General features: G+C 39.5%; 2 protein-coding genes across 3 annotated transcripts; both read left to right on the top strand.

Annotated features, from left to right (window-relative positions):
* Window positions 1–5984: 5984 nt before the first annotated feature.
* Window positions 5985–12647, top strand: LOC147762748 (uncharacterized). 2 transcript variants are annotated; one of them, XM_087009303.1, is made up of 5 exons: window positions 5985–6120; window positions 6549–6751; window positions 7279–7396; window positions 9320–9411; window positions 10930–12647. In XM_087009303.1, exons 2-5 carry the CDS (start codon window positions 6585–6587, stop codon window positions 11012–11014), a joined length of 462 nt encoding a protein of 153 aa, XP_086865429.1. In that variant the 5' UTR covers window positions 5985–6120; window positions 6549–6584; the 3' UTR covers window positions 11015–12647. The 2 variants fall into 2 exon arrangements, with proteins under 2 accessions (XP_086865429.1, XP_086865431.1); XM_087009305.1 differs by lacking the exons at window positions 9320–9411; window positions 10930–12647 and adding an exon at window positions 7910–8041.
* A 6378-nt stretch (window positions 12648–19025) lies between these two features.
* Window positions 19026–24240, top strand: LOC106169117 (dihydrofolate reductase). Its single transcript, XM_087009768.1, has 6 exons — window positions 19026–19235; window positions 19386–19501; window positions 19896–20051; window positions 22042–22159; window positions 23006–23118; window positions 23508–24240. Exons 1-6 carry the CDS (start codon window positions 19140–19142, stop codon window positions 23593–23595), a joined length of 687 nt encoding a protein of 228 aa, XP_086865894.1. The 5' UTR covers window positions 19026–19139; the 3' UTR covers window positions 23596–24240.
* Window positions 24241–25755: the final 1515 nt, after the last annotated feature.

The raw sequence follows: 25755 nt of genomic DNA, 5'->3' as shown, positions 1-25755 counted from the left end.
CCACCAACCTGCCATGAACTACCGTTATCTGTAAGTTGAATTTACTGACTCCAACAACCTGCCATGAACTACCGTTATCTGTTAGTTGAATTCGCTGACTCCACCAACCTGCCATGAACTACCGTTATCTGTAAGTTGAATTTACTGACTCCAACAACCTGCCATGAACTACCGTTATCTGTTAGATGAATTTACTGACTCCAACAACCTGCCATGAACTACCTTTATCTGTTAGTTGAATTTACTGACTCCAACAACCTGCCATGAACTACCGTTATCTGTTAGTTGAATTTACTGACTCCACCAACCTGCCATGAACTACCGTTATCTGTTAGTTGAATTTACTGACTCCAACAACCTGCCATGAACTACCGTTATCTGTTAGTTGAATTCGCTGACTCCACCAACCTGCCATGAACTAACGTTATCTTTTTGTATGCTGACTTCACCAACCTGCCATGAACTGACGTTATCTGTTAGTTGAATTTACTGACTCCACCAACCTGCCATGAACTACCGTTATCTGTTAGTTGAATTTACTGACTCCAACAACCTGCCATGAACTACCGTTATCTGTTATTTGAATTTGCTGACTCCACCAACCTGCCATGAACTACCGTTATCTGTCAGTTGAATTTACTGACTCCACCAACCTGCCATGAACTACCGTTATCTGTTAGTTGAATTTACTGACTCCACCAACCTGCCGTGAACTACCGTTATCTGTTAGTTGAATTTACTGACTCCACCAACCTGCCATGAACTAACGTTATCTTTTAGTATGCTGACTTTACCAACCTGCCATGAACTGACGTTATCTTTTAGAATGCTGACTTCACCAACCTGCCATGAACTACCGTTATCTGTTAGTTGAATTTACTGACTCCACCAACCTGCCATGAACTGACGTTATCTGTTAGTTGAATTTACTGACTCCACCAACCTGCCATGAACTGACGTTATCTTTGAGAATGCTGACTTCACCAACCTGCCATGAACTACCGTTATCTGTTAGTTGAATTTACTGACTCCACCAACCTGCCATGAACTGACGTTATCTTTTAGAATGCTGATTTCACCAACCTGTTATGAACTACCGTTATCTGTTAGTTGAATTTATTGACTCCACCAACCTGCCATGAACTACTGTTATCTGTTAGTTGAATTTACTGACTTCAACAACATGCCATGAACTACCGTTATCTGTTAGTTGAATTTACTGACTTCAACAACATGCCATGAACTACCGTTATCTGTTAGTTGAATTTACTGACTTCACCAACCTGCCATGAACTACCGTTATCTGTTAGTTGAATTTACTGACTCCACCAACCTGCCATGAACTGACGTTATCTTTTAGAATGCTGACTTCACCAACCTGCCATGAACTACCGTTATCTGTTAGTTGAATTTACTGACTTCAACAACATGCCATGAACTACCGTTATCTGTTAGTTGAATTTACTGACTTCACCAACCTGCCATGAACTACCGTTATCTGTTAGTTGAATTTACTGACTCCACCAACCTGCCATGAACTGACGTTATCTTTTAGAATGCTGACTTCACCAACCTGCCATGAACTACCGTTATCTGTTAGTTGAATTTACTGACTTCACCAACCTGCCATGAACTACCGTTATCTGTTAGTTGAATTTACTGACTCCACCAACCTGCCATGAACTGACGTTATCTTTTAGAATGCTGACTTCACCAACCTGCCATGAACTAACGTTATCTGTTAGTTGAATTTACTGACTCCACCAACCTGCCATGAACTGACGTTATCTTTTAGAATGCTGACTTCACCAACCTGCCATGAATTACCGCTATCTGTTAGTTGAATTTACTGACTCCAACGACCTGCCATGAACTGACGTTATCTTTTAGAATGCTGAATTCACCAACCTGCCATGAACTACCGTTATCTGTTAGTTGAATTTACTGACTCCACCAACCTGCCATGAACTAACGTTATCTTTTAGTATGCTGACTCCACCAACCTGCCATGAACTGACGTTATCTTTAAGAATGCTGACTTCACCAACCGGTCATGAACTGACGTTATCTTTAAGAATGCTGACTCCACCAACCTGCCATGAACTGCCACTATCTTTTAGTTTGTGTCACGTCCATAAAAATGGGAATGGCGTGTGTGTGGAGGGGGTTTTCGTGAAGAACACCCAAAATATCTGGACAGTTTTTATTGTGAAACATATCAGAATTTATCTTACAACTTGATGGACACAACATTGTTGCTTTAGCAGTCCTTGTAAAGCTGGTATCTTGCACATTGACAGGACCCCCCCCCCCCTTGTTCAGTGGGAGTGATCGTTACTAAACTCATAGTTTAGTTTTACTCAGGGGTCACATAGGTGCATATTTACTCCCTCTAATCATGGTGTATTTGCTTCTGCTCAAAACTTGATATTGGCTTCGTACATGCTGTTCAAAGTGTATAATCATGAGTAAAATCAAGCATTAGTGGCGATATCCTCAAGTGGTTTGTCCTGAGGTCCACAGACACAGCAGAGAGATTAGTGGCGATGTCTCCAAGTGGTTTGTCCTGAGGTCCACAGACACAGCAGAGAGATTAGTGGCGATGTCTCCAAGTGGTTTGTCCTGAGGGGCAGAGACAGAGCAGAGAGATTAGTGGCGATGTCTCCAAGTGGTTTGTCCTGAGGTCCAGAGACACAGCAGAGAGATTAGTGGCGATGTCTCCAAGTGGTTTGTCCTGAGGTCCACAGACACAGCAGAGAGATTAGTGGCGATGTCTCCAAGTGGTTTGTCCTGAGGTCCAGAGACACAGCAGAGAGATTAGTGGCGATGTCTCCAAGTGGTTTGTCCTGAGGTCCAGAGACACAGCAGAGAGATTAGTGGCGATGTCTCCAAGTGGTTTGTCCTGAGGTCCACAGACACAGCAGAGAGATTAGTGGCGATGTCTCCAAGTGGTTTGTCCTGAGGTCCAGAGACACAGCAGAGAGATTAGTGGCGATGTCTCCAAGTGGTTTGTCCTGAGGTCCACAGACACAGCAGAGAGATTAGTGGCGATGTCTCCAAGTGGTTTGTCCTGAGGTCCACAGACACAGCAGAGAGATTAGTGGCGATGTCTCCAAGTGGTTTGTCCTGAGGTCCACAGACACAGCAGAGAGATTAGTGGCGATGTCTCCAAGTGGTTTGTCCTGAGGTCCAGAGACACAGCAGAGAGATTAGTGGCGATGTCTCCAAGTGGTTTGTCCTGAGGTCCACAGACACAGCAGAGATATTAGTGGCGATGTCTCCAAGTGGTTTGTCCTGAGGTCCACAGACACAGCAGAGATATTAGTGGCGATGTCTCCAAGTGGTTTGTCCTGAGGTCCAGAGACACAGCAGAGAGATTAGTGGCGATGTCTCCAAGTGGTTTGTCCTGAGGTCCAGAGACACAGCAGAGAGATTAGTGGCGATGTCTCCAAGTGGTTTGTCCTGAGGTCCAGAGACACAGCAGAGAGATTAGTGGCGATGTCTCCAAGTGGTTTGTCCTGAGGTCCAGAGACACAGCAGAGAGATTAGTGGCGATGTCTCCAAGTGGTTTGTCCTGAGGTCCAGAGACACAGCAGAGAGATTAGTAGCGATGTCTCCAAGTGGTTTGTCCTGAGGTCCACAGACACAGCAGAGATATTAGTGGCGATGTCTCCAAGTGGTTTGTCCTGAGGTCCAGAGACACAGCAGAGAGATTAGTGGCGATGTCTCCAAGTGGTTTGTCCTGAGGTCCACAGACACAGCAGAGAGATTAGTGGCGATGTCTCCAAGTGGTTTGTCCTGAGGGGCAGAGACACAGCAGAGAGATTAGTGGCGATGTCTCCAAGTGGTTTGTCCTGAGGTCCACAGACACAGCAGAGATATTAGTGGCGATGTCTCCAAGTGGTTTGTCCTGAGGGGCAGAGACACAGCAGAGAGATTAGTGGCGATGTCTCCAAGTGGTTTGTCCTGAGGTCCACAGACACAGCAGAGAGATTAGTGGCGATGTCTCCAAGTGGTTTGTCCTGAGGTCCAGAGACACAGCAGAGAGATTAGTGGCGATGTCTCCAAGTGGTTTGTCCTGAGGGGCAGAGACAGAGCAGAGAGATTAGTGGCGATGTCTCCAAGTGGTTTGTCCTGAGGTCCACAGACACAGCAGAGAGATTAGTGGCGATGTCTCCAAGTGGTTTGTCCTGAGGGGCAGAGACAGAGCAGAGAGATTAGTGGCGATGTCTCCAAGTGGTTTGTCCTGAGGTCCACAGACACAGCAGAGAGATTAGTGGCGATGTCTCCAAGTGGTTTGTCCTGAGGTCCACAGACACAGCAGAGAGATTAGTGGCGATGTCTCCAAGTGGTTTGTCCTGAGGGGCAGAGACAGAGCAGACAGATTCCTGCAGAGAAGCAGAGCAACGTGCTGCATGGCTGAATCTCAGGAGTTGCAATTAAAGGGACAATAACTCTTTGTACGAGATCTATATTTCACAATAAAAACATTGTGAATAACTCATAGAAATATAATATGTTCTGTTTTACAACAAAAACGGCAGTTATAGCTATTATTATGATATCTGAGTTTGTCTTTAGACCACGTGAACTCCATTGATGGCTATACTCTGTTAAAATCTCTTAAGAGAGATTTTAACAAAAGACCAAACTTTTTAGAGAAAAAAAAAAAAACAGGGACTGACTTTGAATGTAAAAATGGATTCATGAACCATTTGTAAGTATGGGAAAATTGTTGTTTACTCCAGGAAAATTCATTTTTTGGCCGAAACGAAGAGTTATTATCCCTTTAAGTTAAATGTTAGGATAGGTCAGAAATAGGCTACATTTTGGTGACGATTGATGGAATAATAACTGTAGTTTCCAGTGATCTCTCGACTCCACGAAGCTCAGCAATTCGAAACAAATAATGCTGATGTTGTCAGTCAGTTACTGTGTTTGATTATTGTCATGTTATAGGCGTATATCCAAAGTTTGGCCTGAATGTGTTCTTAAATGTATTGTAAAGATGTAACATAAATATGTATGATAAAGCCAGGTGTTCCATATTATTTCATCAGGTGTGTTCACTTCTACATCATATATGTGCATACATCAGAGCGCCGGGATGTGTTTATTCATCGTCAAATGTGTAACAAAATTGCTGAATTTTAATTACATTGAATCGATCCTATAAAACTACACTAAAATACGATGACGCGCTTATTTAACTGTAGGCCTATATAGTGATTCTGTGATGTTGGAAGCTGTAAGCCGTTTTAATCAAATACTAATACAGGGGCGAATCCAGGATTATTTGGGGGGGGGGGGGGGGGGGGGGGGGGGGAGGAGGTCCGGAGCGACAAGCCTCGGATGCAAAATTAACCGACCAACGCCCCTTTAGCGTAGAGTTCGGGGCCTAGCTGCTCAAGAGCCCCGAAAAAAAGTTATTGTTTTGGAGGGCATACGGCGTCCTTTGATACGGTTTAAAGCTATGATTTAGCTAGTCAAAATTCTAATTTCAAGAGGGGAATATTGGTGTGATATTGTTTTCAGAAACCGAAGGGGGGGGGGGGGGGGGGTCAGGGCCGTAGACCTCACGTAGCAGCCCGTATGTTCGGTTGGGACCTAGGCTTATAGAATAGTATGTATGCTACGTACAGCAGGCCTACCCAGTGAAATAGGCCTACTTGTTATATTTTTTGTTGGCAATATGTCTGACAAAATCATAATTACACGTATGCCAGTTTGATTAATTCACCCCACGCCGAGTGGACGAAGGTCGGCCTCGCGCAATCCGAGGCCTGACATTCCTCCAGGTAATTAAAATTAAATAAAGTTATCCTAGATTCACCTCTCTCTCTCTCTCTCTCTCTCTCTCTCTGATACTGCAAACAATGACCCAGGCATTCCGACAAATGTTTAAGAAATTTAATATTAATCAAATCTACCCGGCACAAATCTTAAGTATAACATATACAGTATTCATTCTGGTAGCTGAAAGTGAATTGTTTAGCTTCTCTTGTCTTTCAGCGCCACCTTCCGTACAAGGTGAAGGTCATGTTTTGGGAGGTGGCTGTTGCACTGTATAGTAATACCCTGTGTAAACAAGATTCAACTATAGATGCGTAACTACTACAAGTAAGAACTACTGATGTGGTTGTTTATCACTGTAACATTTTAAAACTTAACGTTTAATTGAGCTCCAGAACTAAGGAAACAAAGTATTTGACTTGTACCGAGCTTGTACCTTTTAACACTTTACTAAGAAGTAAAATGATATTCAAATCAAAATATGCTAGAAATCAGGTTATGGCGTATGTGTGCAAAGGTGTTTGTGTGTTGCTTGACAGGACATTTACAGCTTCAGATCCTTACTTTAATATACACTACATGTAGCTACGAAGGAAAAACGCTGATCACATATTTTCTACAACATATAAGAGGAAAAAATAAATAAAACACAGCTGAGAGCAATAACTGCAGAATGCAATGAATGTAAAATTGATAAATTTCCCCCAAACCGTATCAACACTAGGCTGATTTGCCCTGATTTGATTTCTGTTTAGGTCATTGTTTTGACGGCTGACCTAGTGTACTCCACAATGAAGATTGACTCTATCAGCAAGCAGGCAGATGAAGTGAAGAAGAAACTGTACAGAATATGTAAATGTGGCACAGGGTGGATAATATTTGGAATCTTGTCTCTAGTAATAGGAATATGTCTGCTTGTCTTCTATGCTCAGTACATCCCAACTGAAGACTGGAAAAAGTGAGTTGAACTTATATTTATCAAAATATCTGCCTTCCTTTAAACTTTTCAGCATTATGAATATATTATATTTGACATTATAGCTTGATCAGGGCCCCAGGGCTGATATTTCCTGAATGAAATGATGGGAATATGCCTTCTTATGAGGCAATTAGAGTATTTCTAACCCCTCATGGATACAACAACTTGATGAGCTATAGGGTTTACACTGGTGAATATACAACAACTTGATGAGCTAGGGTTTACACTGGTGAATATACAACCACAAATGTTTGAATTGCTGCAGGGAGCCTAGCAAGGACTGTTCTTTTATCTTCTTTATCAGCACAAAAGAAATGATAATTAACAAATAAGGTAAAATTCTTTTTATTTCTTTGCCATATCTGACTTGCCTGCATCCATGATGAACTATGTAAACCTACAGGTAACAAGGCAGTGTATATTCATGAAGCTGTTAACTACTTTGTTTGTTTGTTTTAAGAAACATTTTCAGTGCACTGAATGGTAACTTATAATACATTTTTCAGGGGATTAGGCTACACAGGGCTGGCTTTTCTTCTCCTGGCCATTGTGATTTTGACTGTGGGAATCATATTAATTGTGGTGCTGTGTGTCATCATGAAGAGATATGAAAAACAAACACATGTGAGTAAACCAATTGAAGAACCCTAGAATATGATTATTTTTGGCCTTGATGCCATTAGCACTAAATGTTGTGCAAATGAAGTTAAATTTATGTTTTGAAATTCGTAATATTTACCATGTGTTCCTATTTAATCAAATAAGTATGTCCCCATACATAACAGTCAAACTAAAAACAGGTTTCACATGAGACATGAAAGCAATCATCTTCATTGGCTTTTTATCAAGTGCACAGAAAATAATTTTCAAGCTGTTATTAACCCAACCCACATTCCCATAACAGGGTTTATAAATTTTATTACACTTATTGACATTGCTCTATTTTTTTCTTTAAACTTTCTCTTTATGGAACAATGCAGATTTCTCTGTCAGCCTTTAACGAGTAAAGATATCTTAGTTTTCTCGTATCATGTTATTTCTAGTTCTGTTCTACCAGAGTTCATGAGTTCTTGTATCATGTTATTTCTAGTCCTCTCCTATCAGAGTTCATGTGTTCTTGTATCATGTTATTTCTAGTTCTCTCCTACCAGAGTTCATGAGTTCTTGTATCATGTTATTTCTAGTTCTGTTCTACCAGAGTTCATGTGTTCTTGTATCATGTTATTTCTAGTTCTCTCCTACCAGAGTTCATGAGTTCTTGTATCATGTTATTTCTAGTTCTGTTCTACCAGAGTTCATGTGTTCTTGTATCATGTTATTTCTAGTTCTCTCCTACCAGAGTTCATGAGTTCTTGTATCATGTTATTTCTAGTTCTATCCTACCAGAGTTCATGAGTTCTTGTATCATGGTATTTCTAGTTCTCTCCTACCAGAGTTCATGAGTTCTTGTATCATGGTATTTCTAGTTCTCTCCTACCAGACTTCATGAGTTCTTGTATCATGTTATTTCTAGTTCTCTCCTACCAGAGTTAATGTGTTCTTGTATCATGTTATTTCTAGTTCTCTCCTACCAGAGTTCATGAGTTCTTGTATCATGGTATTTCTAGTTCTCTCCTACCAGAGTTCATGAGTTCTTGTATCATGGTATTTCTAGTTCTCTCCTACCAGACTTCATGAGTTCTTGTATCATGTTATTTCTAGTTCTCTCCTACCAGAGTTAATGTGTTCTTGTATCATGTTATTTCTAGTTCTCTCCTACCAGAGTTCATGAGTTCTTGTATCATGTTATTTCTAGTTCTCTCCTACCAGAGTTCATGTGTTCTTGTATCATGTTATTTCTAGTTCTCTCCTACCAGAGTTCATGAGTTCTTGTATCATGTTATTTCTAGTTCTGTTCTACCAGAGTTCATGTGTTCTTGTATCATGTTATTTCTAGTTCTCTCCTACCAGAGTTCATGAGTTCTTGTATCATGTTATTTCTAGTTCTATCCTACCAGAGTTCATGAGTTCTTGTATCATGGTATTTCTAGTTCTCTCCTACCAGAGTTCATGAGTTCTTGTATCATGGTATTTCTAGTTCTCTCCTACCAGACTTCATGAGTTCTTGTATCATGTTATTTCTAGTTCTCTCCTACCAGAGTTAATGTGTTCTTGTATCATGTTATTTCTAGTTCTCTCCTACCAGAGTTCATGAGTTCTTGTATCATGGTATTTCTAGTTCTCTCCTACCAGAGTTCATGAGTTCTTGTATCATGGTATTTCTAGTTCTCTCCTACCAGACTTCATGAGTTCTTGTATCATGTTATTTCTAGTTCTCTCCTACCAGAGTTAATGTGTTCTTGTATCATGTTATTTCTAGTTCTCTCCTACCAGAGTTCATGAGTTCTTGTATCATGTTATTTCTAGTTCTCTCCTACCAGAGTTCATGAGTTCTTGTATCATGGTATTTCTAGTTCTCTTCTACCAGAGTTCATGTGTTCTTGTATCATGTTATTTCTAGTTCTCTCCTACCAGAGTTAATGAGTTCTTGTATCATGTTATTTCTAGTTCTCTCCTACCAGAGGAAATGTGCCAGATTCAGCATATCCCCACCAAGCAATGGAAAGCGTCACACCAGCGTCTGCGCCACCTGGTGAAGGGTAAGGATGTTAGTTCCCTCTTACACTTAAACCCCCTTTACTCTAGATGGCATCCTCTCTGTGCCCTGTAGTTTGGCCCTTTTGTTAGTGAAAAATAAAATACTTCACATGCCGACAATTGTTCAATCATTGAGCATTCATTCTGCGAGCAAAGGGACGCTTGTGCCTCTTTTAAACGACCACAGCAATGCCAGTTTTATGGTGAGACAAAGAGCACAGAAAGGTAAATGTCCAGTATAAAGAGGGTTTCAGGACATCTTTTAACGTATATAAATATCTTACCTTAGTTCCTGCTTACATTTAGCTTATATGTATATATCTGTATTTTGCATGTATAACTGGCTTTATTATTGTAATAATCTTCACAATTGAAGACAAAGAAGTGTTGTTTGAAGCTGCATCAATTTGATAGATTCATGTTGCCATGGAAATACTATTTTGTCTCCCACCAGTGCCCCAGTTGTAGTCTCAGCAGAAGAAATGTTGTTGTTTTAATATCCCTGGTTTCTATTTCCAGGTCTCCCTCTAGTACTCTAGTTGTAGTCTCAGCAGAAGAGATGTTGTTGTTTTAATATCCCTGGTTTCTATTTCCAGGTCTCCCACTAGTACTCCAGCTGTAGTCTCAGCAGAAGGGATGTTCTTGTTTTAATATCCCTGGTTTCTATTTCCAGGTCTCCCACTAGTACTCCAGTTGTAGTCTCAGCAGAAGGGATGTTTTTGGTTTAATATCCCTGGTTTCTATTTCCAGGTCTCCCTCTAGTACTCCAGTTGTAGTCTCAGCAGAAGGGATGTTGTTGTTTTAATATCCCTGGTTTCTATTTCCAGGTCTCCCACTAGTACTCCAGCTGTAGTCTCAGCAGAAGGGATGATGTTGTTTTAATATCCCTGGTTTCTATTTCCAGGTCTCCCTCTAGTACTCCAGTTGTAGTCTCAGCAGAAGGGATGTTGTTGTTTTAATATCCCTGGTTTCTATTTCCAGGTCTCCCACTAGTACTCCAGTTGTAGTCTCAGCAGAAGGGATGTTTTTGGTTTAATATCCCTGGTTTCTATTTCCAGGTCTCCCACTAGTACTCCAGTTGTAGTCTCAGCAGAAGGGATGTTTTTGGTTTAATATCCCTGGTTTCTATTTCCAGGTCTCCCACTAGTACTCCAGTTGTAGTCTCAGCAGAAGGGATGCTGTTGTTTTAATATCCCTGGTTTCTATTTCCAGGTCTCCCACTAGTACTCCAGTTGTAGTCTCAGCAGAAGGGATGTTGTTGTTTTAATATCCCTTGTTTCTATTTCCAGGTCTCCCACTAGTACTCCAGTTGTAGTCTCAGCAGAAGGGATGTTGTTGTTTTAATATCCCTTGTTTCTATTTCCAGGTCTCCCACTAGTACTCCAGTTGTAGTCTCAGCAGAAGGGATGTTGTTGTTTTAATATCCCTGGTTTCTATTTCCAGGTCTCCCACTAGTACTCCAGTTGTAGTCTCAGCAGAAGGGATGTTGTTGTTTTAATATCCCTGGTTTCTATTTCCAGGTCTCCCACTACTGTTCCAGCCCCAGTTTCAGCAGAAGAGATACATCCACAGGTACAACCAGAAGGGAGGAATACAGGCTACTAAATATGACAGGGAAATCTCAGAACCTCCAGATGTTTGTGAATACGGTGCATCTGAACTGATGTCTGTGTCTGTGGTTCAGTCGTAATCTACGGTACATCTCTGTTGAATTGTGGACCATTCCTATTATAACATGGACTTAAATACTTCATAAAGATGTAATACAAGGTTTGCTAGACTTGTGATATATATATATACTTATAGTCCTTATTTAGTCACTGGTGTATATTACCTCATGGATTGTATGCGAGGATATTGTGTATAAATACAGCCCGTGTGGTAATAAGAGAGATGTCAGAAAAAGTTTATGATGGAAATAGTATATATTTTGTTATTGTGCTATTGTTGTAAATGATATTGAAATTGATATTTACAGCTTTTTGTACTTGTTTCTAGAAGATATATCTATGGTCAGATAAGGAAAATAATGTACTGGTATACTAATCAGGGCACTGTGTAGCTGGGACTTATCATGTGAGAACTGAATCTTGTAGTCCATAATATTGTGACACTAACTCCAGCCACAGTGCAATATTAAAAATAAGAAGATAAACTATGAAAAACAATAATCATGATTATTGTTTTAGTTCAGACTGAAACTTAACCAGTTACAATAGCCAAACTTAATATGCAGTTTTACACAGTAGAGTTCAGTAAGAAGTCTGCAAGTGACATCTAGTGACTACTTGACCGTTCTGATATCTTGGAGATGTTTGTGCTCTGTTTTGACACGAACACACCTTATGGACTGGTAAAGATGTTAGTGCTCTGTTTGGACACTAACACACCTTATGGACTGGTAAAGATGTTTGTGCTCTGTTTGGACACTAACACACTTTATGGACTGGTAAAGGTGTTTGTGCTCTGTTTGGACACTAACACACCTTATGGACTGGTAAAGATGTTTGTGCTCTGTTTGGACACTAACACACTTTATGGACTTAAGAATACAATGTGGATTGAAGTAATCATTGGCATTGTATATCTCCACTTTTTTTACAGTCTCTGTATTTTACTAGTTTATATTGGTTTTATTTTTTATAGCTGAAGAAGATTACATTTTATTAAATTCAGCAATTTTTGTAACTACATTACATTGTTTTAAAAAAATATCATATACAGGTACATTTCTCATAAAGATGTAAGAACATGGATAGAGATGAAATCAACCTTTTCTCTGTTTTTCTGTCATGGTCGTTGGTACTTTTATCAGTAATGTTATTTTCATCTGGACTACTGTACATGTGCTAGGTTTACTCAAGTGTGTAAAAGATGTTTGTATGTGTGCACTTTGTAGATAGATAATCACTTTTGGATCTTTAGGTTGAGATGCAATCATGCAAGTTAAAATAAGAATATATATTACTCTATAGTACTTTACAAACTACCTATTTTTGAATCAGTAGTTAGAACATTATATCAATTTGGCTTATTAATCTTCAAATTCGATAACACAAAATAATTGAATCTTGTGTAAGAAGCCATCATATTTAGGGGTTTGGTTTTCATCAAATTGCTGTTTACTAGGAATTTGGTTTTTATCATAAATTAATAATGCAAATGCTTGTCCAGAAATTTTGGATCATGACAGACCAAAGCTAAATTTATTTCCTGTCATCATAAACAATTTTCACCATGTAGCAGTCATGTTTTTGATGGATTTCTAGCCACACATACTTTTAAAGAATGCATTTTCAAAAAATATATTTATGTGTGTGTGTGCGTGTGTGTGTGACAAAAAGAAATAAAAAACAGCAGTTATCAGGGCCGAAGCTTGAGCAAAATGCTAGGGGGGTGGTGCAGAAAGCAGACACGATGGGGCGGTGTGGAAAATTTTTAAAAACTGTATGTATAATACTGCATTGTGGTGCATTTTAACTGTTATTTATTGCTCAATCAGAAGTCAGAAGTCAGAAATTGTGTAAACAATAACCTGATAACAGCCTGGGGGATAGCTCCCTAAGGGAGGGTGAGCTTTTTGGCATGAACTGAGTTGGCTAAAAACAGTACATCTTGTAAACAGATTGTTGAATGATTTTCTAGTGGCCATGAGTGCATTTTCTCATAGAATTGATACCAACTTTGCAATAATTTTTTTTTTTTACCTTTGCGATTATTTTTTTTTGCACCTCAAATCCCGGGGGGGGGGGGGGGAGGGAGGGGCCTGTTTATTAAGTAAAATAACTGCTGTTTTTTTATTTCTTTTTGTCACACACACACACACACACACACATATATATATATATATATATATATATATATATATATATATATATATATATACTCGTACAGGAAAACACTTTTACCCCTAATATATATATATATATATATATATATATATATATATATATATATATATATATATTATCATATTACTATTACCCAGAACTCCATATAACTGTTATCCAGAACTCCACATCGCTGATACCCAGAACCCAATGTTGCTGTTACCCAGAACCCCACGTTGTCGATACCCAGAACCCCAAGTTGTCGATACCCAGAACCCAATGTTGCTGTTACCCAGAACCCCACGTTGTCGATACCCAGAACCCAATGTTGCTGTTACTCAGAACCCCACGTTGTCGATACCCAGAACCCCACGTTGTCGATACCCAGAACCCCACGTTGTCGATACCCAGAACCCAATGTTGCTGATGCCCAGAACTCCACATTGCTGTTACCCAGAACTCCACATAACTGTTATCCAGAACTCCACGTAGCTGTTATCCAGAACTCCACGTAGCTGATACCCAGAACTCCACGTTGCTGTTACGCAGAACTCCACCTTGCTGTTACGCAGAACTCCACGTAGCTGATACCCAGAACTCCATATAACTGTTATCCAGAACTCCACGTAGCTGATACCCAGAACTCCACGTTGCTGTTACCCAGAACTCCATATAACTGTTATCCAGGACTCCACGTAGCTGATACCCAGAACTCCGCGTTGCTGATACGCAGAACTCCACGTTGCTGTTACCCAGAACTCCACGTAGCTGATACCCAGAACTCCATATAACTGTTATCCAGAACTCCACGTAGCTGATACCCAGAACTCCACGTTGCTGTAACCCAGAACTCCATATAACTGTTATCCAGAACTCCACGTAGCTGATACCCAGAACTCCACGTTGCTGTTACGCGGAACTCCACGTTGCTGTTACCCAGAACTCCATATAACTGTTATCCAGAACTCCACGTAGCTGATACCCAGAACTCCACGTTGCTGTTACGCAGAACTCCACGTTGCTGTTACGCAGAACTCCACGTTGCTGTTACCCAGAACTCAATATAACTGTTATCCAGAACTCCACGTACATGTAGCTGTTACGCAGAACTCCACGTTGCTGTTACGCAGAACTCCACGTTGCTGTTACCCAGAACTCCATATAACTGTTATCCAGAACTCCACGTAGCTGATACCCAGAACTCCACGTTGCTGTTACCCAGAACTCCATATGACTGATACCCAGAACTTCATATCACTGATACCCAGAACTCATTTTAATTATTAAAATAATTATGAACTGGGTAACAAATGGTAATTTATCACAATACCTTACTCTTCTACCTCAATATTGAGACCTTAATAGCCCCTGTTCCCTCTACCACCGGGTATTACTGAAAGATTAAAGATGCTCAATAAACGACACGGCATTGCTGTGGCAGTAACTGGAATTTTAGTTTAAAAGTCTGATAACTAAAATACTGCATTTTAAGCTAAAGGGCCCTGAAGAAGCAATAACAAATAAACGTTAAAATTAAATAAACAACAGGGATGCTGCACAACGTGTTAGAATGTAGGACTGCGATCTGACAATGAACACTGCTATTAGGAAAACTCTTCAAGCAAATGTCAGGACCACAAAGTCTCCAAAGGCAGCGACACTACGGTTTAATCTGTTTGTCAACACTCAACTCATTAAAATTAACTCCAAAAGTAATTTTTATTTCAATGGTAAGACAAGGAAGACTTACGCCGCATTCAGGACAGTGGACTAACTAGTCCGAGGGTCAAATATGACCGACCCACTTAAATAATTCCCATCAGGGAATCTATTCAGAGTCTATTAGCGGATTAGACGGCAAGCTTTTTAGTGGGTCGCCATATTTGACCCGCGGACTCGTTAGTCCACTGTTCTGAATGCGGCCTTAGTATCGGATTTAGCACATAAGTTTCACGGGAGCCAGTCTGCGTACGATTAATGCTAGTAGAACTGATGGAGAATGTGAAACGGACGTAGTTTAAGGCGTGTGATAGGGTAAAATGACTTTAAAATCATGTTTTTGTTTAGGTTTTTTGTGTATATTAATTAAAAACGTATCTAACATTAGATGAAATAATTTTTTTGAGTATAGACAAAAAAATTTGACTTTTGATGAGGTTTTCAACCGGCACATCCTGATGACTAAGCCATGCATCCGTTGGTAAGGGCCTTTCCCCATGAGGGGGCGGCGCAAAGTTAATGAGTTCTAAGCCGATTGTGTGTGCGGTAACAGGCCATGAGTCTTATATCAATTGAGAAGTGAAGAAGGCAATTAAGCCATGGGAAAGAGAAATGTTTGTGTTAAAAGTACATTTCTTAAAGGATATCAAAACGGCTTGAACAGAGCAAATATCCTTCAGAAAACAACGACATACAAGCCACAGGAGTAGATGGCCAGCGTGTTAACCTGTCAAACTGAGCTGCCGTTATCAACCTGTAAGATGACTCTTCAAACTTCTGATAGGCCCCATTCAGAATGGAGGATCCGAGTACTTACTGATCCGCCATTTAAATATGGCCGACCGCAGTTCATATAAACGATGCCGCTGATTCCAGATGGTCTCCCGACTCCATACGCACCTTTAAACGGATTAAATTTCTGCTCTGAGGTTTAATTGCTTGGTCCCTGAAGCGAAGGCGCGTGTGGATTCGGGGAGACCTACACATAATGAAACACAAGATTCGGTCACACAGTGCCCTTACTCAGTGTATTATATGAGACTGAACACTGCTCGCCAGTGTAGCAGTAATTGTGTCAGCCCATAATAACACGGGCTTGCGCTCGGCTGCAATTTCGATGCTCTCAAGTTTTGAATATAACCATAACTCGAAAACATCGCATATTGCAACCGAGCGCGAGCATTGCGATTCGTCCCTAGTGAATTGCTCTATCAGATAATATCCATTTGGCTGAAATCAATGTTACTTCAAAAATTGACCTGACCTTACTAGTTGATAACAAAAAATTCAGGGAGCTCCCAGGTAAAATTGCTCGATTGACCAGGAAGACTCATAAAACCGTTCAAATGCAACTTCATATATATATATATATATATATATATATATATATATATATATATATATATATATATATATATATAAACTGCTCTGGTTTCAATTCCGATATACTCATATTTTGCAAAGAGATAACTTTAACACATTCTTTTACGTAGTCACTCGTAGGAGACGCCATGCTTTCTTTGTGTACGGTTATGCACTCAGAACTACTCGGATGTCTCCGCACTCGACAATAACTCTTGTTGTTAGTATGGAGCTTGCGGAATCAGCCGAGGATTGCCGATTGACGGTTACGCGGACGCAACGAAATACAATTTTCTCATTGAACATAATTCTGGACTTTCAACCAATCAGCGTTTTCACCAAACTTTGGTGAAAAATTTTGAAACATGGATTCGATTGGCTTATATAAACTAGGTCAAACTATTTCGTCAGAGGTAACTTGACACGATGAAGATAGGCTATAGTGAAGAGGTTAGTGTCAAGTTATCTCTGAAGCTCAGGGTGAGGAGCCCGTGTCTCTCTTTGTCAAACGGAAGGTAGTCTACCTGGGCCCCGTAACTCGAAAACATCGCGAATTGTGACCGAGCTCACGCATAGCGATTCGTCACTATTTGCGAGGGCGATTGCACCCACCTGTTAACTCGAAGCCTCAGCAAGCTCAACGCAATTATAGCCTCGAACGCTACTAGAATCCCATTGCCGTGAGGACGGCATAACACAGTTACACATGATCTCAGATGTGATTTCATTTCAGTATGATGCTATTTTTTTTAATTTACAGAAATATTACCGTTACAAATATTGGTATTTGAAATGTTTGACACCAATAAAATGTCAAAAACAATTCAATAAGCGAAGCGCACGTGTTCGGACTGATACAATTACTGAAACATACTGCATTCTGGTGCATTGTAATAATTTGTTTTACCTTTGCGATTATTTTTTTGCACCTCAAATCTCAGGGGGAGGGGGCAGCTGCCCCCCCGGAGGCTACGGCCCTGCTCAAGTTAGGAGGGTCACGGTGTGACCGAATGCTTTGTGTCTGCTTTTTCATTTTGTGCACAATAGACTACTCAGATGAATATTCATCAGAAAAATAAAATTATATATGTAATGTATAATTTTGACATTTTTTATGCATAATAAAACATGCATGACTTCAGCATTCTACCCTTGAAAATTTTCTATCAGACGTACCGAGTGATTCAATCTATTATAAGCTTTCATGCTTTGTTATATGCTATTATGACTAGCAACCCAAACTTGCCGGCGTGTTTTATTAAATGAAAGACACATTAAAATGACGAATTATGCATACGCAATGGCTATTGCGACGGGATTTACTCGTCGCAAATAATAGCCTCGAAAGTAGAGGTGATACCGCTATTAGCGCTCGGTTGCAAATTGCGATGCTCTCGAGTTACGATATAGCGACGAATCGCCATGCTTGCGTGCGGTTGCGATGTGAGAAGCTTTCAATTTAAGCCCTGATGTACAATACCGTGCGTTAATGAGGTGCTTATAATACACCGCTATACACCTAAACACAATATAGAAGTGCAATTGAAGTCACAGCTAGGCATGCTCTTAAAATATTTAGTGCACTGATAGCAAACTATGTTTGATTATTTTAGGGTCCCACATGAAGAAATTTGTATCAGTTTCACTCTTCGGAGCCATGAATAATAAAAAATAATCTTCTAACCCCAAAAAGGAACATATGTCAGTCACAAATGCAAAACGTGAAACGTACGTTTTGCTCACGATGAAACTTCAAGCATCACTGGTTTTAGTGCTTTGGTTTACCTCCTACAAATATAACGTTGTAAAAAATCATGATAATCATCTGTACAGAGCAGTTAATTTTTTTAGTCTGCTCGTTACTGAATATTTAAAAAAAGGGAAAAAAACACCGTACCGACAGTAAAAAAGCATTAAATACATTATTTCGCCCCTTGTGATCCAAATATTATATCAGAAATGTCAAACTATCATGGAACCCCAATATATATAAATATAGTTTTCTATTGCACCAAGTACTTGAACAAAATGAAGCTTTTTGACAATTATTGTAAGGAACATATGTTACCTTGTTTTAGCCATGACACAAAGCCCCTTCAGTTACAGTTAAGATATTTATTAAAACATCCTTACCTGTACGTCATGTATATTTTACCATGACTGAATCACTACAAAACATAATATCGGAACACGGTATAAAAATTAAAATTAAATGACCTGGAACATACGTTACCATACGTTTCCGCAACATACGTTACCATTTAGGACTCTGCGTAATGTTAAGACATGGTAAAAATTAAAATATGAATTTAAATTGAGACAGTCGTGGATTTTTGTTCTATACACATAAATGTTTTAAAAATTAAAGACAACTCTGAATTCAATCAATTTTATTTTTGGACACTTCAGCATGAGAAATGCACCTGTATATTGGGTTTGGGTTTATAATGTTGGACACTTCAGCATGAGAAATGCACCTGTATATTGGGTTTAGGTTTATAATGTTGCATCCTCTCCCCTTGATACACTCTCCACATAGCTGACAGTGCATGTCCTGTAAGTAATACCTTTTTTATCAACATAAAATACAGAGCATAGAGGTTCACTGGTACTGGAATGTCTCGTCTATACTAGTTGTGGATAACATCTTTCCTTTTACACATACTAACGTAGTACGTGCTCGTAAATGAGGTCATCTTCCTGACATAACTTGGGTGTCAATTTTACTCATTAATTCGTATCTAGATTGCCCTGCACGCAGAGTGAAGTAGCAAAGCAGCAGACAATTAACTAATAAAGGAACCATTATCTACAGAGTAATGCAGGGTCGTCATCTCGTGGGTCACGGCATACAGTGTGGCTACTCTGCCTCCACATCATCTCATGGCATAATGGAGAGGATGAATAATGTTCAGGTCGAGTATCTATCTTATCAATACTCCGGTTGTACTTTCTCAGTGTGAACAGAAAACACGAAAATTAGTTCGGAAGAGGGATGTTGAACCTTAACACATTTTATTGAGTAACGATGGTCTCCACTGTCGGGTATTTTTGGTATTTTTCAGGTCTATGATCCGGCCAAGCTTCAGCCGCCCACAGGCAAATTTAATGCAATCGTGGCGCTATCAGACCGTGACGGCGGTATAGGGAACAAGGGAACCTTGCCATGGCCAAAACTAAGGTACATATGACAAACATATTATAGCATGCCTCTAGTTGAATTCACCATAGGCCCACATTAAATAAAGCTACAAGCCATGTGTGTTGACTGAATCGAGCAATCAAATAAATTTAAACTCTAATTTCAGGAATAAAACACAAACTGGTGATATAGTCTTAAGATATCAATTTTATCCTCGAGAGGAGGTTTTTTATTGTTTATGCCAAATATATTGTTGCCTCTTGAAAGAAAAAATGCGTTCCTTGGGAAATCACCTTTTAATCATATTTCCTGGTGGGCTTTTTGACATAAATATTTACGTGGGTCATTGTATAAGATTTGGTACAGTGAGGCTGAAACGATGATTTATTTCATTCTTTTATTCATTCACTCATGACTGTGTCACTAATGTCAGCAAAGACCTGGAGTACTACCAGACGCTCACGTCATTTACCACAGACCCCAGCAAGAAGTGTGTAAACATCCGTGGTCGGTTGACGTGGGAGGCCGGTACTGCAGCCGTCAAGTCACATCCCAGGCGGCTCAATGTGGTCATCAGCTCAAAGATGGCGTGAGTTAAAAAACTTAGTGGAATTAGACATCGAAGTATTTAATATTGAACTAGGGGATAAAAGCTAAAAAAGATTGAACGGATTTTCATGTTAATGAAATCTTGTCAAAATTGTCTACATTGTAAGCCGTATATACACTATTGGTCAAAATGGTTGTCCCACCTTTAGTCCTTAGGTTTTTTTCTTTTGTTTAAACAAATTATCATACGGCAGCAGTTAACTGTTTTAAATAGTCTTTTTTTATTTTCATATACCATATTTAACATGACTTGGAATAAACAAAAGCCCTAATATCGGAGAAGATATCCATATTTCACAGCATTTATTCAAATTAAGAACATGCACCCTTGAAGTATGAATATTCTACAGTGATTTCCAAAGAAGTAAAAAAATACAAAAAAAGAAGAATTTGAAGACGTCACTCCATTTGCAAGAGGTGACTTCCGACTTCAGGCTTCATCATGGCAATGCACTGGCTCACACTTCTCGTGTGTGGATGGATTTGTTGCAGAAACACAGTGTTTTGAACAACCATCTTTGAGCTCACATACTAAACCTACTGAGACCCGTAGGAGTGATCAGGAGTGCGGGATGCAGAGATCAACGACCCCCCTTAAAATCTGAAACAATCCGGTCGTTTTTGGTCAATTTGGGACAATATCCCACAAAACAGGCCCTGGCACTTGTTGGAGGCATACTGAGTCACCTACAGGAGACAGTTACAGTTATTTTTAAATAGTATGTTACTTTTCAAAAACATATTTTTAAGTTAATTGTGTGTACATTTGATTACGTTTGGAAACGTCTTTTGCATTTTATGGTTATTTTATTACTTTTATAGAAATCTTTGCCAGTATTTTGGCTTTCCTTAATCAGGAGTCATGTTAAATATTGTATGAGGACTAAAAACTGGTTTTAAATACGGCTCACAGCTGCCATGTGATCATTTGTAAACAAAAGCAAATAGGACTAAGGTGAGATAACCTTTTGGCCAACATTGTGAGTGTACACACACTCACGCACACACACACCCACACCACATCCAGAACCTCAATATATATATATATATATTGAAAGTAAAAGTGTTTTTCCTGTACGAGTATATATATAGATCAGCCATTACCTGTTTACTGTAGGTTTAAAGTTATAAATAAAGAAATTTTCTTTATTTTCCCTTTCTGTTTGGGTTGTTTCTCGAGTGAATTTATAAAATGGGAATACTGAAAAGTTCTTGTTTTTGTTCATATAGCGTTCCCTAATGTGCCCACTCACAGACTTGCACTGATATTTAGGTTGTCGTATTTGTTGTCTGTGAACGGTCATTCTATGTGCTCCAGTTTGTCCTATATGGTTCTCACCGCATCCACTGCAGGTCAATGCATAAATTAAATTTGAGCTAGTGCAGGTAAATGGGTGTTTAATTGTAAATGTAAGTCCATTTTTAAATGTTAGATGGCTCCCCTCTTTAATTAGTGGACAGGTGCCGCACTTTGTTTTAATATGGTTTCATTTGAGACAATTGTGCATAGTATTCGGGCTAGATTGTATGGTATGTTGTGCTTAATGTGTCTGGCATGTGAAGGGAGAGATTGTTTTGTCAGTTGTTTTGTAATACACATCTGCCTCAATTTTTCCTTTTTCACTCATTACCATAACATCAAGGAATGGGAGTTGTGTTGAATTTGAATCCATCGTAAATCGCAAATTGTCAGAGACATCACATTGAGTCTTTATGACATCTCTTAGCAACCAAAATAAACAAACCCCCTGAAGATGCAATGAAACCGGTCGGGGCAAAATAACTGCTGTATTTATTTCTTGTTTATCATATATATATATATATATATATATATATATATATTAATTTATTTATTGTGTACATGTACACATGTATACAGTGTATACATACCGATAGAGGTTCTAAAAGTGGGGTGAGCGGAGCACTTGCTCATCCCAAGGCCTTACGATTATGTACATCTGTATTTCCAGAAAACGACCTGAACACGTCCATCACATTGCGAAATCGTTTGAGGAGGCGTTGTCGTGGTCCCTGGCGGCAGAAGACGCAGAGAATGTGTGGGTGCTGGGTGGCAGCAACGTCTACAAGGTAAAGTACTGGTCATGTGTGAATGATGGGTGACAGTCACGTCTACAAGGTAAAGTACTGGTCATGTGTGAATGATGGGTGACAGTCACGTCTACAAGGTAAAGTACTGGTCATGTGTGGATGATGGGTGACAGTCACGTCTACAACGTAAAGTACTGGTCATGTGTGAATGATGGGTGACAGTCACGTCTACAAGGTAAAGTATTGGTCATGTGTGAATGATGGGTGACAGTCACGTCTACAAGGTAAAGTACTGGTCATGTGTGAATGATGGGTGACAGTCACGTCTACAAGGTAAAGTACTGGTCATGTGTGAATGATTGGTGACTGTCACGTCTACAAGGTTAAGTACTGGTCATGTGTGAATGATGGGTAACAGTCACGTGTACAATGTAAAGTACTGGTCGTGTGTGGGTACTGGGTGACAGTCACGTGTACAAGGTAAAGTACTAGTCGTGTGTGGGTGATGGGTGACAGTCACGTCTACAAGGTAAAATACACTGTGACTGTACATTATTTAATTACTCTGCGGTATTGTGGCACATGGTGCGATATTTAGTTTCATTTTGTTTAGATGACCTTTCTGATATTACAAAGAGAGAGGACATGTTTATACAGATGTACTTTATTGAAAGGAAAAAACAACGGTCAGTTTGCATACCGGCAATGACCTTGAAGATCAAAGAGCAAAATTGTTTAGTCATGCTTGTTTCAATACAGATGCGATGTTCAATTTGTAGAACGTTTTCGGTTATTACTTACCAGTGCTGTATATTATATGACAGAAATATCAGAAGCTTTCATATGGTCTTACACTCCCGTAAAATATAAACTCACCATTTTCAGACAGCAATGTCCTCCCCCCTCTGTCATCGAGTTTACGTTACCAGAGTATTCGGAGAATTTGAAAGTGACGTCTTTTTTCCCGAGATTGATCCCGAAAAGTTTCAGCACGTGAGGTAAGACTGTACAGGTCATTTTCTATTACTTTAAAGTCTTATACATGTTACATGTAACAAAGAGTGAATTGTTAATTAATTTTTGGTTCGCGTCATATAGTAAGGGTGACTCGGTGAGGAACCATTGGAAAAGAATGCTTCTCTTTGTTCACTGCATGAATTTTAACGCTACCTAACGCATTGATCACAATCAGAAGGAATTTTTTTTTTCATATTAGCTTAAAAAAATATTCTGGTAACCGGAGACTAGTGTTGGTTTTTCTAAAACGACTCTCGTGCTAAAATTAAAGACGCCACAAATTTTAATTGCCAGAATCGTTTTTGAAAAACTAGACTTGAGACATTTACTTCATTGTCCTAGAGTTCAATGGCTCTTTATTAATTTGTAGGGACGAGGCGTTGGTGGACACCCCTTTCGAAGAAAACGGAACCAGATATCAATTTGAGATATATGAGAGAAAACCAGTTGTACAATAATTTGTTGAAATAAGTCGTGCAGAAATAAACAAGTGTTGATAAAGACATATTAAACCCATATCGTGAGTGTTTACCGCGCACTTCCTTTTACATTGAGTGTCAAATTCATTATTAAGCTGCTTCTGCAGCCCTGGATGGTGTAAGGAGAACGAGACGCTAACTGACCGGTCAGATTTCATTAGAACGAGAAATGTGATATAAAAGGCGCATTTCATGACTTGTCTGTCAGCAGAAGATCTGAGGTGGACGAGCATTGTACATCTACCACATACTGACGCTCAACATATCATCATCTCGGCTGTAACGCGTCAAGCATTCCCAGTGTCTATACGTAAGCCGTGGATCGTTCTGTATACAGTCTAATTAAAGATGCCGCGAGTGCTTTTGGTTTTGTTTGTGCTGGTGGAGGTTCTAGGTAGATTTCAACTCGTCACCGGATTGGAAGGAGGTAATCTATCAGTAATTAGAATGGTAAAGTTAGAACAGAATTATCATTTTCTTACACTTTCCAATTTGCCTGTACATTTTTATAGTCTGAAGACGTATTCATGAATAATATAGCCTAAGATATTTTTAAGTAACGTCAAAGCCTTATTATGAGACGCTGGATCGATAATTGTATTAAATAAAGAAACCTAGGTGATACGTAAACTGTTATTTCCTGTGAGGCGACCACGTAAATAGTTCCACTGATGATAGCTTCAGACAATGCTAACAATCCGGTATATAGTTCCACTGGTAATGTCTAAATACAATGCTAACAATCCAGTATATAGTTCCACTGGTAGAGTCTTAATACAACGCTTACAATCCGGTATATAGTTCTACTGGTAATGTCTACAAACAATGCTAACAATCCGGTATTAAGTTCCACTGGTAATGTCTAGAAACAATGCCAACAACCCGGTATATAGTTCCACTGGTAATGTCTAGAAACAATGCTAACAATCCGGTATATAGTTCCACTAGTAATGTCTAGAAACAATGCCAACAACCCGGTATATAGTACCACTGGTAATGTCTGCAAACAATGCTAACAATCCGGTATATAGTTTTAATGGTAATGTCTACATAGAATGCTAACAATCCGGTATATGGTTCCACTGGTAATGTCTACATACAATGCTAACAGTCCGGTATATATTACCACTGGTAATGTCTGCAAACAATGCTAACAATCCGGAATATGGTTCCACTGGTAATGTCTACATACAATGCTAACAGTCCGGTATATATTACCACTGGTAATGTCTGCAAACAATGCTAACAATCCGGAATATGGTTCCACTGGTAATGTCTACATACAATGCTAACAGTCCGGTATATATTACCACTGGTAATGTCTGCAAACAATGCTCACAATCCGGTATATAGTTCTACTGGTAATGTCTAACAATCCTGTAAATTGTTCCACTAATGATACCAGACACCCATGCATAGGGTCAGGGGGGTCGGTCTATCTAACATTGATAAGAGTGTCCTGGCCGCTATACTGGTTTCACCTAGCAGTCCACCTAGGCCTAGAGCAATTCAGAAAAGATGATCCGAGTACTTATACGAATAAATATGGCCTACCTCACTTCAAAAGCGATGCCGCTGATTCCCGATGGTCTCCTCGCCTCCTAATTAACGACAACGAACGTCCACAAACGACGTCAAACGTCCACAAGCAAAAAAAAGGTTTGGAAATCAGTTAATATATACACATTTGGTATAAAAGGAATTTGGTGGTTGGAAAACAGCATATAGTGTACTAATACTGTCTGCACTGTCATACCACCTGCAACTAACGTGTGTACTAACGTAAATCAAGTGTTTCCAGACGTGTGCTATCGTTTACTATGACTATAGTGTACTAATACTGTCAGCACTGTCATACCACCTGCAACTAACGTGTGTACTAACGTAAATCAAGTGTTTCCAGACGTGTGCTATCGTTTACTATGACTATAGTGTACTAATACTGTCTGCACTGTCATACCACCTGCAACCTGCGTTCAGCAGACAAATAATATATCTCCTCGGTAGAATTACTTGCCAAATATGTTTTTCTCAAAATTCGCATCGTAGCATTTGATTAAATATAAGGCGTAACAACTTTTTCACATTTGAACGTTTTTAAATGATTCCGTCTTCTTCTGGGCTTGCTCAAACGAAAAC

Source organism: Lingula anatina, chromosome 3 (assembly GCF_051362555.1).
Source record: "Lingula anatina isolate TDL-2025a chromosome 3, LinAna3.0, whole genome shotgun sequence".
Lineage (NCBI taxonomy): Eukaryota > Metazoa > Brachiopoda > Lingulata > Lingulida > Lingulidae > Lingula > Lingula anatina.
Note: the sequence above shows the minus strand (reverse complement) of the source record. Positions and strands in the feature narration are given on the sequence as shown.

Coding starts and splice junctions, on each gene's coding strand:
- LOC147762748 (XM_087009303.1), top strand. CDS start 6,585: ATGAAGATTGACTCTATCAGCAAGCAGGCAGATGAAGTGAAGAAGAAA. Junction 6,752..7,278: donor CCAACTGAAGACTGGAAAAA/GTGAGTTGAACT, acceptor TACATTTTTCAG/GGGATTAGGCTACACAGGGC. Junction 9,412..10,929: donor TCTGCGCCACCTGGTGAAGG/GTAAGGATGTTA, acceptor TTCTATTTCCAG/GTCTCCCACTACTGTTCCAG.
- LOC106169117 (XM_087009768.1), top strand. CDS start 19,140: ATGCAGGGTCGTCATCTCGTGGGTCACGGCATACAGTGTGGCTACTCT. Junction 19,502..19,895: donor TTGCCATGGCCAAAACTAAG/GTACATATGACA, acceptor CACTAATGTCAG/CAAAGACCTGGAGTACTACC. Junction 22,160..23,005: donor GTGGCAGCAACGTCTACAAG/GTAAAGTACTGG, acceptor CACCATTTTCAG/ACAGCAATGTCCTCCCCCCT.